This window comes from Octodon degus, unplaced genomic scaffold (genome assembly GCF_000260255.1).
Source record: "Octodon degus isolate 3935 unplaced genomic scaffold, OctDeg1.0 scaffold00120, whole genome shotgun sequence".
Classification (NCBI taxonomy): domain Eukaryota; kingdom Metazoa; phylum Chordata; class Mammalia; order Rodentia; family Octodontidae; genus Octodon; species Octodon degus.
The window spans coordinates 4,234,174-4,251,540 of NW_004524696.1; the positions used below are offsets into that span (position 1 = coordinate 4,234,174).

The window sequence follows — 17,367 nt, forward strand, 5'->3', positions numbered from 1 at the left end:
CCTGCATCCCATCTTGCTTCTCTGCCTTCACCACAAGAATGGGCAGCTTAGTTAACAGAGAATGAGACCCCGAAAGCAGCTGTTGTTCTACTTGAATATTCCAAGACCTGAGAGAGCTCAGCCAAGCTCATCAAAGGAACTCAGAGCCAGGGGAAACAGTGGGCCCCCAGCCACAGCTGCAGTCATGCAGATTGAGGGCTATGGCAACCAAAGAAGCCACACGCAAGTGGGCAGGTGACCAGCGCATGCCCATCTAAAAGGAAAGGCATGGGACAAACCCACCACATGTTGCAAGATGAGGAGCAGCATCAAGAGCTGGGCCCTGCCATCAAGGGCCCTGGTGGGCCTGCCTCCCTGAACCCCTCAAATCCTATTATTCATCTCAGTACAGAATGCCATGCTCATCAAGTCAACTTCAGGAGCCTTGTGTCTTAATGCAAGGGCTGCTGACAGGCATACTGTGAATGACGGGACTGTCAATGTTAGACTTGACACCTTGGAGCCTACCCTTCTTTGCCATGGAGTTTTCTTTCCGCAATAAATTCATGCCTTCCCATCTTTAAAACAAGTCACAAACTCACACCTTCTCCAGGAAATGGTCTGTGAATGAAGGTGACTGTAGGGCACTAGGCACACAGTGTCAGCACCCCTTCTCCTCTCTGGCCTCCAGGCCCATGCCACTGTTTGTTAGGGATCTCATCCACATTTGCTGCACAGGGTTCAGGGGCCAGGGCACTGTGGGGCCAGGGCACTGGGAGCTGACCCCTGGGGAACCTATCTACCTCAGCCTAGGGTCATTCTCTGCACCTCCTGGAATGGTACTCACTATCCTAGGCTGAAGTGTGCCCTCCAAAGTCATAGATGGAAGCCCTGGTGCAGTGTGGCTACTTTTGGAAAGAGGATCATTTAGGAGGTAATTGTTACAGCTTGTGCGAGATGCCCCCACAATGTCACCTGTGGTCATAGATGAGGGTTTTTACAAATGGCTGGATCCAGAATGAGTGATACTTGGATGAAGCACATCTGATTACTAAATTAGTCCACTGATTGGTTTGGCACGTGCTATAAGCCAGATGCTTACAGAGTTAAAAGGGGGCAGAAAGAAGCCATTTGTTGCGTATTGGCTTGCTGGCTTGGCGCCTTCTGCCGCCCATGGACTGTTTCTCCTCTGTGATGGCCCCTGCGTTGGAGCCAGCCAGTTATGGGCCAAAACTTTTACAAACTGTGAGCAGAAATGCACTTCTCTATCTTTAGCTTTGGTTGAGCCAGTGCTTTCTCTCAGCAATGAGAAAAAAGACAGTAATGGGACAGTAACAGAGTCTAAAGGAGATCATGGGTGGGGGTGATTTGGTGATGTCTTAATAAGGCAAACAGGACAGACACACAGGATGGACCACCAGGACACAGGGTAGAGCATCATTCGCATGCCATCATGAGAGGGCTCGGAGAAAGCTCACCCGCTGGCACTGTGCTCTCAGACTTCCCGCTTCCAGAACCGTGAGAAGCATCTGCTGTGGAAGCCGCCCCATTCACCATTTCCTGTTAGGACAGCCTGAGTTGCTTGTGAAGAAAGGACACTTCATTCCCCAAATGAGGAGAGTGTGTGTCCTGCGCCATCTCCCCTCTCCCTGTGCATGGCACCAAGCCCACTGCGTCTCTCTGCTGTGCTCAGAGAGAGTGTCCCCTCCTACTCCCTTCCATTGTTCATTGCTGGGGTGAGGGAACCCTGGGGCCACATAGGGGCCGGGGTGGTTTCAGATTCTCTGCTTGGAAGCCCTTCCCTCTCTCTGTTCAATTCACTGAGCTCATTCTGAACCTCCTGCTGTGCGTGCTTCTCTGACTACTGTGGATAACCCCAGGATGGGTGGAAACTCGTCAGGAGACGGCCTCGACTTCCTAGCCCACCGCAGCCTCACCTCCCCAGGGCCTACACCGTACCCCCCTCGGGTCTTCATACAACTGTTGGAAAGAAGTGACACGGGCCAGCATCTCTGTAGGTTCTGTGCCACTCCCCTGCCTGACACTGTGTACCCCAAGGTCAACCATGCCATCTGCACCATAGTAGCCCCTCCACATGCAGCTTAATACAGGTTTGCTGAAAAAATAATAAAGTAATGCATCAGAAGTCCGGGTTTACATTCATGTGTGACCACCATCTACCATCTAGTGGTGGAAGAGGGCAACTTCAGGATGACAGCCATTTTTGAAAAGAAACCAGGGAGCACCTCAAGGTATAAAGGACATCTCTTTATGATCGAACAGTCCCTTTGAGAGTGTAGCGTCCAAAACCTTCTCCGAAGTTGAAGTCTTATCATCAGTCTCACTGAGGTTAGAATCAATTTGCAAATACAGAACTGTGTATGTATAACCAGTACCTGGCTTTAAGACCTGTGCTGGCTCCTCCAAACTGAGGGCTGCGTCGTGACACGGCTAACACCTAGCTAACACCTTAGCCTGCACTGTGGCTCACACAGACCTGAAAGCTGAGAAGACCCAGAGGTCCTAGGAATGGATGGCAAGTGTGAGCCTGACCGGGCGTCAGGGGCAGAGGGCCTCCAGCCCAAGGGCACCCTGGCCCACAAGGGACCACCAAACTGCAAAGCCACAGCAGAGCACTGCTGGAAAGTGCTTTCCAGCCAGCCCAGACTGTGCTTTCATAAATCCCAGGACTCTACTTACTTCAGGCCAAAGGGCCAAAGGATGGGAGGGGACAGGAGCCAATCTTCTTCTCTGGGAAATCAGTAAGAAGTGGGGCGGCCAAAGCTGCATGCTTCTCCCTCCCCTGCACACCCTCCTCCTTGCTCCATCACGGGGGGTCTGCCGAGCAGGACTGCTCACGCAAGGATCCCTAACACATTCAGAGGGCACATACTTATCCCTGACAGACACCGGCCACTGCCCACTGCCCACTTCAAGAGAGCATGGCTGTCTCTGGATGCTCTTGCCCTGCGTGGCCCATGACACCACAGCTTTTGCTCTGTCTGCCTCTCATGACACAGACCCAAGGTGCACCTGGAGGTGCATCTGAGCCTGGGCCTCCACGGAGACCCCCTAAACTCCCCTTCAGCCCATGTTAAATGCACGGCCCCAAATAAAGAGCCAAAACCCTTGCTTTTGAGTCTCATCGAGGACAAATCTGTAGCTCAGGACACTTTCAGACCCTGGAAGGAGCAGACACCGCATGAAGGGCTGTGGAACCAGCAGTCTCTGGCAGTAGAGGCCAGGCACACCCAGCAGGCCTGGGCACCAAAAGCCACAGGCTAAGCACCCAGGGTGGCTCTTATGGGATGGCAGGGCCCAATGACACTACTGCCAATTCTGTGCGATAGATAGCAGTTTAAAAACTCTCACTGCCATCGGCTGGTTTTCTTAGTGTACCTGAAGCCGTCCCACTTGGAGCTGTTGTAGCTCCAAGACACATTCTAGCTATACTTAGTCAATAAATTAAATCTCATCAAATAAGAAAATGCTAGTGACTTATTTTTTCCATGTCATGTGTACCACAGAAACTTTCTGATTCATAAACGTAGCACTGTTGAAAAGGCGTGAGGGGCAGGCATCTAGAGACCATCTTCCCGAATGATCATTTTATAGGACTTGGACATTGTAACTCAAGTCAGTTTCTCACGAGTGATTCCAAATTGTATTTGTGTATGACATTAAAGTTTGCAAAATGCAGCCCATCATATCACTTGCCAGGGGACAGACATGGTCATCCTCACTGGGTAAGTGGAAACCAAAGCATCCTGCGCTCCAGAGGAAACACGCCCGCGGCTTCACCATCGAGCTGGCTGGGCAGCGCTGGGAAATGAGATGCAGCAATCTGCCTTGGGGCAAGCCACAGCTCGCCCCCCCGGGAGGCAGCAGACAGGCTTTGCTCTTCAGCTTCAGATGCTCTGGAAGCCTCACATGCACAGATTGGACACCAGTGTGCAGGGGAGCGTGGAGGTGAGACACGAGACAGAGATGCAGGGATGAGGGGCGGCTGGCACAGGTCCGCCAGCACCTCCCAGGCTGAACTGTGGGAGGGTAAGTGCAGATGGTACATAAACAGGAGCAGGTAGTTGGGGGAAATGCACACTGCGTATCGTGTGTCCTTGGGTGGCTGTAAAGGTCAGATCAAGGAAGGATTTCCACACTGTAGCAGACAGTTGGGATTTTTCTGAAAATAATTACTAAATGATTTCAATGATGGCAAGGAATGATCTAGCATGAACTTCATAAAGATCCCTCAGGGGATGACATAGGGACAGGTGGAAAGATGAATGCTCATCCCCAAGGGAAGCAGAGGCCAAAGCAGCAGTGAAGGAGATGTCATGTTGCCAGAGTCATGCGCAATGTGTCCATCTAATCGAAATGTCATGATGTCAGGGGACCACCTGAAATGGGACACCAGAGCAAGCAATAAAGTCTAAAAACTATGCTGGGCAGGGCTGGGGAAATAGCTCAGCCATCTAAGTACCTGCCTGGCTAAGTACCTGCCTGGCAAGCGCAAGGACCTGAGCACCAAATGCCTTGCTGGCCCTGCAACCCTAGGCGTACCACACAGGCCACTGAAACCTGGCATGATGGTGCACGTCTGTAATCCCAGCACTGGGGAGGCTGAGCCAGGAGGATCACTATGCGTCTAAGCTGCATAGCAAGGATCTGTGACAAGTAAATAATAAAATAATAATTTTTTTTTCAAAAGTACACTAGGAAAAATGTTGTAATTATCAAATCTGAATGAAAAATATGTTGACATATATAACATCCCATTGACAAAGCTACCATGAGATGCAATAGGAAAAGTAATCATTATATTATGAGGGCCTTGGTAAGTTTAACAAGGGACAGTGAAGCAGGGAGTAGTGTGAAAAGCCAACTCAAAGAAGAAAAAAGTGACCACGGTCAATCCAGGGAGCGAGGGCTTGCTGCTGTAGAAGATGGCGGAAACTGAAGAAGGTTTGCAGATGGTGGAGATCTAGCGGCAGAGCATCGTGTGTTTTCATGAGTAAGCAAGAACACTCAGAGGAGAAACTGGAAGAAAGACCTACCGGGTGTGCGGGAAAGCCCTGGGGCTCCGGATCGAGTCTGCAGATATCCCCACCTTCCCACCTGTGTACACCACTTCTTAGTTTTCCCAAATCCAGCTGAGCGTAGATTTGGGGCTTGAGAGGAGAGCAGTGAAAGCCAACGCGCCAGGTGCTGATCCAGGACGGTCAAGGCCCAACTCCCCAGCAGGCTGGCTGCACCTCCACCCTTCCCACCTAACACAGGGGCTGTGAAGACGGTCTACAGGATAGCAGGTGCCTTGGACAGCGCCACCCCTTTGCCATTCTCAACCAGGGGCTCTGTGTTCAGTGGCATAATGGACAAGGGAGTGCAAAGTGGGCCTGGTGTGCAAGCCCCACGCCTGGACTAGAGAAGTCTCCATGGGCTTCTGGCTATGTCCTTTGGGTAAGTCACACTGCTCTGACCTGACTTCCACTTTTGGCCTGGAGTTCCACAGGCCTAGCTTGGAGGGTGTGGAGACAGCATGAGCTCTGTACATGGCCTTTTAAGTGTCAGCTTATTTTTCTCAGTTTCTCTCCATCTCTCAAGACTTGAGTTGTGTCAGCCATCTCTAGACTGAGAAAACTGATATGCACAAGTGTCCATCAGACCCACGACCCTCCTGCCCAAGCCATCTCCCACAGGCGTGGCTCAGGTTCGCCTCTCCCCTGAACCACTCCATTGCCTACTTCGGGCCTTTCTCTGCTTAAGTTATGTCTTGACTAAGACACAGGCATTAGCTCAGAGACATGCCACCTTTACCCAGGGCCAGCGTCTGCCTCTCAGTAGGCATGCTGCCAGCTGACGGGCATGTGGTGGTTCTTGTTCCCTGAAGACTGGCTTGGAGTTAATATTATCAAGAAATAATCAACAGCCCCTCCCCTCTCAGAGTTGACTACTCACATTCTGCAGCACACCACGGGCTACTTCCTAAAGTACTCTTCCTCCCAGAAACTCATGCGTTCTTTTCCCTCATGGATAGAGACCTCCTTAGAGATTACCCAGTAAGCCCAGGTTGGACATCACAGGCAAAGTTTTCTTCAGTTCTAGGTAACTGCCCCAAATGTTTGATCGAACCTTCCAAGTTTCAGGTGAATGTCACCTGGTCCTGGTAACACTCAGGTACATCTTCTCTCAAGGAGACACCACTCATCTCCCATTTATATGCCTACCATGGATCTGCACCTCTGGCTTGGAGCTCAACATTGCTATGTCCTTGTCCTTTCTTCTCTGTGGGCCCAAAAGGCAGGATTTGTTCTTATGTCAGGACCTTCCCAGAGCACGGAATCTACTAAGCACATTTATAAAAATCACAAACTTTCTGTACAACTTCAATACTTTTAAAGAACCGTAAAATCCTCTGATAAAGCAAAACTCACATGATTCAGAGTGAAAGTTATAACACTGTCAGGGAGCAGGGTCACCGGCCTTGTGACTTCCGAGGGTAAAGCACTGCCATCACCTTGTGTGGGCAGGTCTGCCAAGTAGATCAGGGATCCCGATGTTTCACCAGACTTCTTTCTTAAATGTAGCCTTCACGTTAGTAACCCTGTTCTGAAAATGCTAGCTCATCAAGGGCATCCTTAGATGTGCAGGATCAGAAGGAAACACAGCACTGCCTGACACAGCAGCGAAGCGTCTGGGAGAGGGACACCACCTGGGACACGAATACTAGTCCGTGGCCAAACCTGGAGACAGACACACTTGGACTCATGTTGAAACCTATGCCAGTGTGTTGTTATAAAGAGGCAGAGACTTGGGGTGGTCATCAGGTTGCCAGGATGGAACCTCCAGAACGATTCTCAGGAAAGAGGCCCAGAGAGCTTGTTCTGCCTCTCACCACACGTGGACACAATACTGTACCCCGTGTGAAGCAGAAAAGTCACCAGGCACCAAACCCAACTTTGTCTTGGATTCCGCCATGTCCAGAACTGAGAGCAATATTGCTTAAAATCAACAGTGTTCTGTTATCGCAGGAAGAACTGAGACTACGCTCTCATTATAACTTTCAATTAGCATACATTTCCTTTTACCTTAGCAGAAGTCAGAGGGGAGCGTGTCACACCTCCGGAGGCCCACTGGCTTCTCTTCCCCACTGCCACTTTCTAGCCCCACATGTCAACAGGCAGGAGTGAGGAAGCCAGACCATCCCAGAATCTGCCACACAAGCAGAGCCTTTCACAGGTCTTCTCATAATTTTGCTAGTCCCTTCTATGCACCTATTTTTTTTTCAAAGAGGTAATGGAGGAACATTAGTAACACACATTAGGACTGCACCTCTGTTGACTGCACATCAACTCATTACAACATATTAGTTACTGTATGTGTGTGCAGCTGTGAGAGACACAGACCACACACCCAGGTCTTGTATCCGAATTATAGAGCCAGGGACGGTTCAATCTGCGTCTGGGCTGGTTCCCACAGGAGCAGCTCCTGGCCACACAGGGCAGCACATCATGTCCTCACCATGGGGTGAACGGGTGGCCAACTGAGAATGAACAGCTACTCTCTTGGAGGGAGGAGCACCCGACTGGGGTATGCACTGGGCACTGGCACATGAGCTGGCCCACGTGCTGTGGGGAACTCCAGGCTACAGGGGATGCGCAGAGGTCTGAGCCAGGCCACTTCTGTCCCAATCACACGCTGTCAAATGAGTCAAGCTGCCTCTGAAATAAGGGCAAAGTGTCTTCTGAATCTCAAGTGTGTTACCTAAGGGTCAGCTGCCTTTTTAGAAAGATTTAATGTGTACTTTCCCTCGTTTAGCATCTCCCTGTTCTCCTGAGACTCAAGAGGAAAAAGGCCTGAATACCCAGAGTTCCAAGCTTCCCCTATGTTAGATGAGGTCTGTACTGCAGTCTGCATAACCCAGAGGTCGGTCGTTCAGAAAACCCCTCAAAGCAGCAGTTCATCCCAGATTACAGCAAGGGTAAACCCAGGGTTCCCTGGTCACTCTCCATCTTCTCTTCTGGCACACATTCAGGTGTTTCTCGTCCTCCCTTTGCTCTGCTGAGAAACACGAATACATTTTCTAACTGGAAACACAACCTATCTTTTAAAATTAAAATAGTTACCCATCTGATGGCTCCACTTTTAGTTCTCATGATCTAGCACTAGCTCCCACCAATCTCCAAACTGTTGGTGTACTATTCCTCCCAGGTGTGCATCGTTCAGGAGTGCACTCACAGCTCACTCTGCAGCACTCCGGAGTGGGAGGCACATTGTGTGTTTACGGCACTGTGCACACCTGAGGAATGCGACGCGCTGGGACGAAGAAATGAGAAAAACATCTGCCATGACAGAACAAAAAAGTGTGGCAGGCCGCAGTTCAGAAAGAGCTGCAAAAGCACCCCCGCCATTTGGCATCTTCTTAGATGAATTATCTTGTGAATCATCCTAAAATTTTTATGTCTACATAATAAAGAACATTAGCACTTTGGTTTATGTTCAGCCAAAAAAAATTAAAGCGACCACAGATCAAGACAAGGTGTCAAACGAATCAAGCTACCTTTGAAATAGGGGAAAAATGTCTTACAAATCTCAAGAACTCCAAGATGTTTTTATTTATTTCAAATTCCAATAGAATGAATGTTTTATCTAAATATTTTATCACACAACTGAAACAATAACTTTTCAGAAATAGAGTTAAATACATCAATCTATTACAAATTCTAATATAAAGAGTACAAAATATGTTATAAATCGTATTTTTATAAAAGAAATACAAATTCTATGGTCTTTGCATTTTACGGTCTCAAAGTATATATTAGCAAAGTTGATAAGTAATGGGCACTCCCTTGCAGGGAGACCAGGGGTCACTCCACCCAGGTGTGTCCCAGGGCTCCAGTGTTTGCAGGAACTAAGGCAAACAAGGGCCTGGTCACTGCTGGAAGTTGTCACTTGTGATCTCTGTTGCTGTTGTTTGCTCAGTGAATAAAATGTTCTGTAACTAGAAGTCACCAAAGTTAAAGGCAGTAAAGCAATTGTTACTTCAGATATTGTGAAAGTGGTGAGTCAAGTTTATAAACACAGAACTTTCTTCTTCTGTCAACAAATGGTTGGAACCTTCGGATGCATTAGGGGGAGAGGTGGTCTCATTCTGAAGAAGGAATACCAGGAGAACATCTGGCCACGGGAGTCCAGGAGGTGCTGTCTTCCATGCAACATGAGGCCTGGGCGGGCCACTTTCTGTGATGCGCAAGGCACCTGCACCACCCCAGAAACTACACTGGCTCTGCTGGTTGAAAGAATGTGAAGCAACCAGAACCACCACCCAGGGAGGTAGAATTCGCCCCCATGACTCCCCACTCTGCATCCTCAGGCAGAGAAGTACTGTTAGACCTACATGTGCTGGCGCCTTACGGAGATGCTGGGGCAGTTCCTAGCCAAGTGGCACAGCAGCTAAGTCACATGATGTGTCCTCACAGCCTATCACAGATCCATGTTCCTGTAACCTCCAGAGTGACTGCATGTAGCTCCCAGTGGGATTTCCTTCTTTTCAGAAAGCTGGTATCTTTCTCGCTTTAGGAAATAAATAAATATTAGGGGAACTCTTAGAACATTTGATACTTTCAGAACCAACGAGGCAAAATCCACATGGCTTGAAACTTGCATTGTACCAACACAGATGCAACGTGTTGTTCTAAGACTACAATGAGACTTCCAGGAGCCAGGCAAAAATGTGGACAGGTACAGTGATTTCCCAGGAAGACAAGGAGCATCTGCTTTTGGGGTGAATGTAAGTGTTCATTCTTCAAATTAAGGACTACAATAAATAACCTGAAAGATTTTAAGAAGCTCATTATTTGTGTGGTATTTAAATTCAAAATGAGAAGAGATGCAAGTGGAGAGGAAGACAGGGTGACAGGAGGAGGCAAGGGGCCAAGCTGGGCCAGGCAGGAGCCACGCTGGGATGCAGGAGAGTGCAAGGCAAAGGGCAGGGGAGACACAAGGAGCACTGCGGTGTAGATAACCAAACCCTTTATTGTCTAAGTTACATTAGACGCAACACTGTAAAAATCCTGTTAAGAAACAAGGAGACAGCAGGTTGGTAGAGGTAGTAGAAAGTCTGTAACAGTCAGAAGGCGACTTACAGAAGTGTATCATGCAGAAATTGTCATTTTGAAAAAAAAAAAAAAGCAAATCAAAATATAATGGCTAAATAAATAAGAAAACACAAATCATATTAAATACTATGGTTGAACTGACACAAACAAATTAACAAAGCAATACAATACTGATGCTCAGTGGAAGAAAGGGGCCAACTCATCCAGTCCCCGCAGCTGGGCTCAACATAGCACCCTCAGGCCCCTCGTGGCTGTGCGACTCATCCCAAGCAACCCGGCTGTCCTCGGAGGCTCTCCTGGAAGCCGAGGGACACTCGCTGGAGGCTGCAGCCCAGCCGCACCTCTCTCTCCACCACACCTACTGGGAAGGAGATTTGCGGGAAGAAAAACCACTTCCAGCTCTAAATGCCAATTGCACTTTTCCGTGCGACTTCTGAAACAGTAAAAATGTAGACGACACCTCTGTGTCACTTTGGGTACAGAATTTCTTTTAATAACTAAAACACAAAGAAACAAGACGGGACTGAATCACTAGTCCCTGCACATTCCTAACTGTCACCGTTTACTTTCAGCCAGGGAAACAAAAGCCAGAAAATGCAGAAATGATCACCTTGGGGGAAATATCAAAATGATCAGACATAAATCAACAGAAGGGCATTCTGGTTTCTTGGGTGGACAGAGGAATGTGTCTCTATAACTTTGCTCAGATAACCTCCCAGAACAATCCATGACAGTTATGTGACAATATCTGCGCAGACAAATTCCCAAGCACGCTAACACAACAGATCATTCTCATACATATCTGGTGTAAGAATATCAGGAAAAATAAGTAAAAAAAATAATATATATATATAGATATAATATAAGCGAGCCAGTTACATTGCATTGTTTGCAAGTGTCGCAGCCACCTGAACAGTCAAGTAATTTAAACTCAGCAACAAGTAGAATTCAGAACCAAACATTAACTAACAATAACAATAAAATAATAATTATAATAATAATAATATAATAATAATCCAACAACTCATTAGAACAGGAAAACCACACTTCAGGGTTTGTATATTTGTGTGTGTTTAAACAAGTCTTTGTATCAGAAGCCCATTTTCTACAAAAACTGCACTAATCCATTACTGTATTAAAGTAAACTGTCGCTCTCACCAGTATTAAAGGTTAGGATAATTTCTGTACATGTAAAATTATTGCTTTTTTGAAAAATATATTTAGCATGCTCATCTTAATCATTTCCTGCCTTTACAAAATTTCACAATTAAAAAAAAAACCTAGTAAAGCTTTTGCAAAAAATTTCACAGAACATTTTCATTCAAGGCAGCAGTAACTTTTGATAATGCATAAAATCATATGTGCAAAAATCTGAAACTCTCAGAAATATTACCATCACACATAGTGTCACGGCAATAGGAAAAGAAAATATTTATATCTGTAGAATACAATTTAAATTGCGTACACTGCATGGTTTAAGATCCTTTGTTATGGGCCTTAACCCCCACCACCAAAACTTGCATTTGCATTATGAGGAAGAGGTATATAAAGCCGTCCCCCACCCAAGGGCCTGGTAACTCCCACACTCAATAAATGAAGTTACTCATCCTGTGAAGGTCATTGGGCCCAAGGAGAAAAGACACCTACTTGCTGGGGTGGACAGGGGAGGGGCAGGGGAGGTGGAGAGCAGAAGGCTCCAGAGCATTAGTACCCTAGTGATCTAGGGCCCCCAAATCTACTCAGGGATTCTTCTGACTAATAAAACAGGCCCCAGTTGGGAGGATTCAGTGGCTAAATAATTTGTTAAGACGCATAGTCTTCCTTTGTGAGCAGTTTGCAGAATGTAGCCCTGTTACAAAAAGATCCTGAGAATAAACAAAGAAGCCTGCTTTTCTTAGTGTTCAACTAACTCTTTTCCAAAGCAGAACATATACTTTCCCACACACGTGTTTCCTCAGCCAGACTCAGCATGAAGGGTGGAAATGCAGGGCGAGCACATGGGAGACGCAGGCACCCCAAGGGTGCCGTGCGAGCCTGTGACCACTAGGATCTTATCACTGCCCTGCTCCACGCTGACTTCCCCCAGCACCTGACTGCCACCTCCGTCCTCTCTTTATTATGTTAAATACCCACTGAGACAAGGAGAGGCATAGTACTAATACTTCATCAACCTCAGACCCATCTCTGTCCTGACATCCACCAAGGCAGTCTTTCTGAGCACAGGAGCTCCTCCTACAGTGCTTAGCTTCTCCGCTCCATCCAACACACACAAGTATCTTTGTTCCAGTGTCTCAATTTTGTCTTGGATAACACAGATGCCTTGAGCTCCCACTGCGCCTGCCAGTACCACTGCTTATGGTAAGAAAACACGGGCTATGCTTGAAGAGCACATATATGTATGTGAGAGATCTACAGGGAATCACAGGCACAGCGTTGCCGCTGCTCTAAACATCTAGAGGGGAGAGGCATCTCCCGCAGTCTCCATTCCAGGGCAGCAGCTCAGCGGTGTGAGGCATCTAGCAGGAGACCCGCAGTTCTTCCTCCTCGAGGTGGTCATGGTCACTGCTGGGAGGCTGCTGGGACATCTGTGAGGACACTGCCAATGGCCATCGCAGGGTGCCCAGGGGCGCTGGAGCATTTCTCTAGGTTCCCTTTCTGAGGGGCACTGTCTGCACAGTCCCTGTGTCTCTCCCCTGCACAGAAAAGGAGAAAAGAACAGAAAAACTCATTTCTGCCTTTTGGTTCCACAGTGTTTTTTCCTATTAATTTTCTTATCAATACCAGTACCAGTGCCAGTGACCTTACTGAAGTCCAATGGCCAAGCAGACTAAGTCCCCCTAGCTTCAGCAGGAGCCATTTGAAAGAAGGATCAAGTATTTCAAGTCCGCCCTTCTGGCATCCACAGAGGCATATTTAGAAAATCATTTTCAGTGATTCATAAAGGACCATTTAGACTTCTCCCACTGTTTCCCACACACGAACAACAGTCTAGTGTGTGAATCAGCTCTGAAGAAAAGGTTTTATAAAAGATGGCAAGATGGGCTGAGAAGACGAATAAAGCAAAAATCTACAGTATAGAGTGAAGAGTACCCACACACAGCTGGACCTAGGACCACACTCACTGAGAAGTACAGCTCTTCTGTAGCTCCATGGGGAGGGGGGGCCTATCCCCAATTTCCACACATATTACCATGCTGTAAAAACAGAAGGGATCTTCTACAGTCAAGTGAACTATAGGGTAAAAACAAGAATAAAGACAAGCCTGCAGCTTTTGGAGAGTGCTCTCAAGTAACATTTGTAGTCGCTGTTTTGAACAATGGTGTTTACCATCTGAGGACAAAAATCAACACGGCAAGATTAATCTTACTTAACTGCATTAACTGTCAGCTAAAGTCTTGATGAACTGAACCCCACCACTTGAAATTAACGTACGCACATAAACTACAGCATTCATGGAAAAATCTGGTTTCTAGCTATGCCTATGGAAACTCTGGAAATAAGGGGTTGGGGTGTGGCTGACATCATGGGCTTCTATTTAACTAACAGTTTTAGCAAAATCCCACTTAAAGTGGGCTCTGCATTCATAGCACCTACCAGCCAAGAAAGGTAGAAATCAGCAAGATATTCAGCAGAATGTTACGAGGGCTTACAGTGGGTGCAGTGGTGCAGACTGCAGAGTATTTGAAATGTAGGAAACTATAACCGAATGAGAGATGTGATAAAACTTCCTTAAGTAGGTGGTGAATTTCCTGCAGTGGATGGAGAAAGATGTTTTACATTTTTGTACAGCAACATCCCGCGAGGGAGAGATCTGGGGGACTCTGACAGGGGTATTCATCACCAGCAAGGCTCACGGGACCTTGTGCTCACCACGGTCACATAGGAAAGCAGCATTTCCTGCTTACCCAGAGCAAATGGACACTGTTGTTTGTTAGCTGCTGGATGTTTGGAGCTGAACGATGCTTGGAAGCCCCAGTATGCAACACACAGATCTGCAATGACTCCATGAAGAAGAGAACACAGGTGTCGTGCACATCTAGACCCTACTGGCCACAACCTCAGGACATAGACACCTGCAACCTCCTCATCTGGACCTGCACACATGGCCTTGCACAGACACAGGAAGAGGACAGTCGAGCGGCAGTGGCCACACCAGAGGTGACAGAAGATGGCCCTCTCTCTATAAAGGGCAGAGGTTTTAAACTGCAGAGCCTAGAAACTTTTAAAAATACTTATTCTACAGCTACAAAGTCTACGAACCTTGAAAAGTTGCTAAACTGTGTGCATAAAGCCAGATGCACAAGTTCCTGTTTTTTCTTTATAAATGAAGAGTTATGTTCACGTCTCATTTTTTGAATAGTTTGAAATAATTCTTTGAGACCACTATTTTATTACTCAATATAGCAGCCCAATAGGATTTTTAAGAAATTAAAGAAATATGTAAGAAAGCAAACCCAGATTAAGTGGTCAGTCCCACTATAATACTTTGAGCATGTGGTAGTTGGGACTTTGCTTCCTTCCAACAAGGAAAACAGGTGCTAGGAAATGGGAGAAATCCTGTTAATAATTGAGCTTTTCTTCTTTGCAGTCATAAACTGTGGGCTTTTCAAAAGTAATGCTAAAAGAAATACTGTCTTTCCTTAAGCTACTTGAGCCTTCTCAAAGTGGACATTGACTTCTACACCTTGACTGTTCTGAACAAGTCTCTGTGTGTAGCTCAGACTGGGCTTAAACTCATAGCAGTCCCACCTCAGCCTCCCTAGTATACTGGGACTCCAGGCATGTGTCACCAGACCCAGCTCACATGAATACTCTAGGAAGCCAATTTTCCCCATTTTGAGTGATAAGGCCAGGAAACATATCTATGTCTTAGAAGTGAATCAATCTCAGACCTACAAGCAGACCTCAAATGCCCAGGACACCCCAGAAGCCCTCAGCCCTCTGAAAGAGGCCAGCCTGCAAAGGAAGGCGTGTGTCCAGTGTGAGGGCTGGGGCTCAGGACTTCCCAACCCCATGAGCTGCTAGTTGGCAGGGGTGCGGGGGACCAGGTGGCTCCAGTAAATCACCAGTTGTTGTAGGGATGAATTTGGCAGGGTACTAAAACTGGATAGCCACATTCTAAGATGTGTGTTTGGTTTTACGGTTTAAAAAGCTTAAACAAAGGAACTGCATTTGGAAATCTGGTATAAGAATTTAAAAGTGACACAAAAAAGTACACATACATTCAAATACACCAGCCAGGTGATTCTCCATTATTTATATCATAATATTCATAGCTAAAAATGAGACAAATTAGGCTGCCACTTATTTTTTTATTTCTCGTTATTTTGATTAATGGAATTATTTCTCCAGTTTATTCTAAAATAACACTTAGAATAATAAGATATAAACTATTAATCATAGTATTCAAATTTTGGCAAGTAACACAAACAAATCAGAATATCAGGTTGTATATTTCAATAATCAACCTGGTCATTTGAATCCCAAAATGGGGGGGATGTCTTGTTCAAAAGCTATTTTAATTTCTTATGTTTCACAATAACAACAATAATAAAGTAATTTCTGCACAACGATAAACAAACCTGGGCTGGGGAGATAGCTCAGTAGAATAAGCACAAGGTCCTGAGTTCAATCCCTGGTACTGCCCAAAAAATAAATAAAAATAAAAATAAAATAAAAAAATAAACACACCTCTCAAATTTTACTTGAACTTCCTTCCACAGGTCAACACCCACAGTTTGACATTTTTTTTTTCAAAAAGCCTGCTATCTGACAATGAATGCCCATGATCTCTGTAACATGAACATTTACTCAATTGTGCCAATACATGAAAAAGCATCTTAGTTGGGCATGGTACTGCACACCTGTAAGGAATCCCAGCACTCTGTGAAGCTGAGGCAGGAGGATCTCAAGTTCCAAGCACAGCAGGAAGACCATGGGTACGATCTCCAGCATAAAAGGAGACATCTTTAAAGTAGCCATATGTATGAATGAACACCTCCTCTCACTGAGAGCTCAGCTGGAATTAACAGTGGGGAAATGTAGCGGGGAGTGTCTTCAACAAACAGCAGCACCAGTAATGAGGGCTTCAGCCCCAAGGGTGTGCACTGACCCACCGACGCTGCTTCAACCCTTTTACATTTTCTAGGCTTGTTTCTGTCATAAATGCAAAAGAATAAGATGTCTACACAAGAGACACTGTGACACCTGGCAGCTGCTTCCTGGCCTGACTGTTACTATGGACTGCAGCCACCTTCCCACCTTGGTGGCCAGCCACGAGGACAAGCTCCCAAAGGACAGCCAGACTGCCATATTCATGGAGTTCCTTGAGGTCTTGTGCATGCACACCTGTGACTCGAAGAGACCTTCAGAGGAATGTTCAGAAAGGCACTACCATGACACAGCAAAGGAAAGTACCTTACGCCTACACAGAGTCCGTGTTTGTACCAGGAAGAACCTCTATTCTGACTACAGACGTCATGCACTTTTGTGGACTTCTTAGCTGCTGAACTATTTCGCTGGAACTTATGCCACAGTATGATTTCTTAGAATTCCCGAGGATAGAAAACCTAAACACGAATATGGCAAAATCAGGGCAGCTGTTATATTATATATGAATATATTCAGGGCAGCTGAATACATAAAAATCCAAACTATCTGCCCACCAACTAGAGGCCTTCTGAGCAGAGAATGGCAAGAGAAAAACTGTTGGCAATATTCTTCTCAGACTAACAGACTTCCTGTGTCTTACCTCTACAACTAACAGCTAGTCTCTTACACAAAACAAAGCCAGGCCACTCACAAGTGTACCAAGGCCCACACAGTCACACTTCACGTGACTTGCCACTGATTATCAGGAAAGTGCTCAATTTTAGCCTCACGTGTGTCCCATCTTCTGCATCTTCTGATTAATTCCCACACCAAGTATGTGTCACCACTGCACAAGTGAAGGAACCAGGGGCAAGGAGCCTGCTGAAGAGAGAACCTGAGGCCAGAGCCTCCGACTCAAGAGCCACTGTCTTAGTATTTACATGACTCGCTCTAGGGGCAGGGTCAGCTGATTCTCAATGTACTCAGCACTGGTAGCTTTTGATGAGAAAAAGTCTCTGGCAGGATGCTTTTGCCACACCAGGTGCATACATCACCCCCTACTGGTTGTTCCTAGCTGGTTCCCAGGCAGCTTCTCAAGCTAAACCCACATTTAACCTGAAAATGGGCTTCCATGCTCCTCCTTTCAGGCTCAGGGGAGGGATCTTCCCCTTGGACCAGG

At 46.6% G+C, this 17,367-nt stretch overlaps 1 protein-coding gene across 6 annotated transcripts in view; it reads right to left on the reverse strand.

Annotated features, from left to right (window-relative positions):
* Positions 1–8,587: 8,587 nt before the first annotated feature.
* Positions 8,588–17,367, reverse strand: part of Znf516 (zinc finger protein 516) — a 120,521-nt gene continuing 111,741 nt past the window's right edge. For all 6 annotated transcript variants that reach the window (XM_004640191.2, XM_023700050.1, XM_023700049.1 and 3 more), the window contains exon 6: positions 8,588–12,790. In XM_004640191.2, coding sequence (XP_004640248.1) covers positions 12,740–12,790 — 51 coding nt within the window. In that variant the 3' untranslated portion in view covers positions 8,588–12,739. The remainder of the gene's footprint in view (positions 12,791–17,367) is intronic.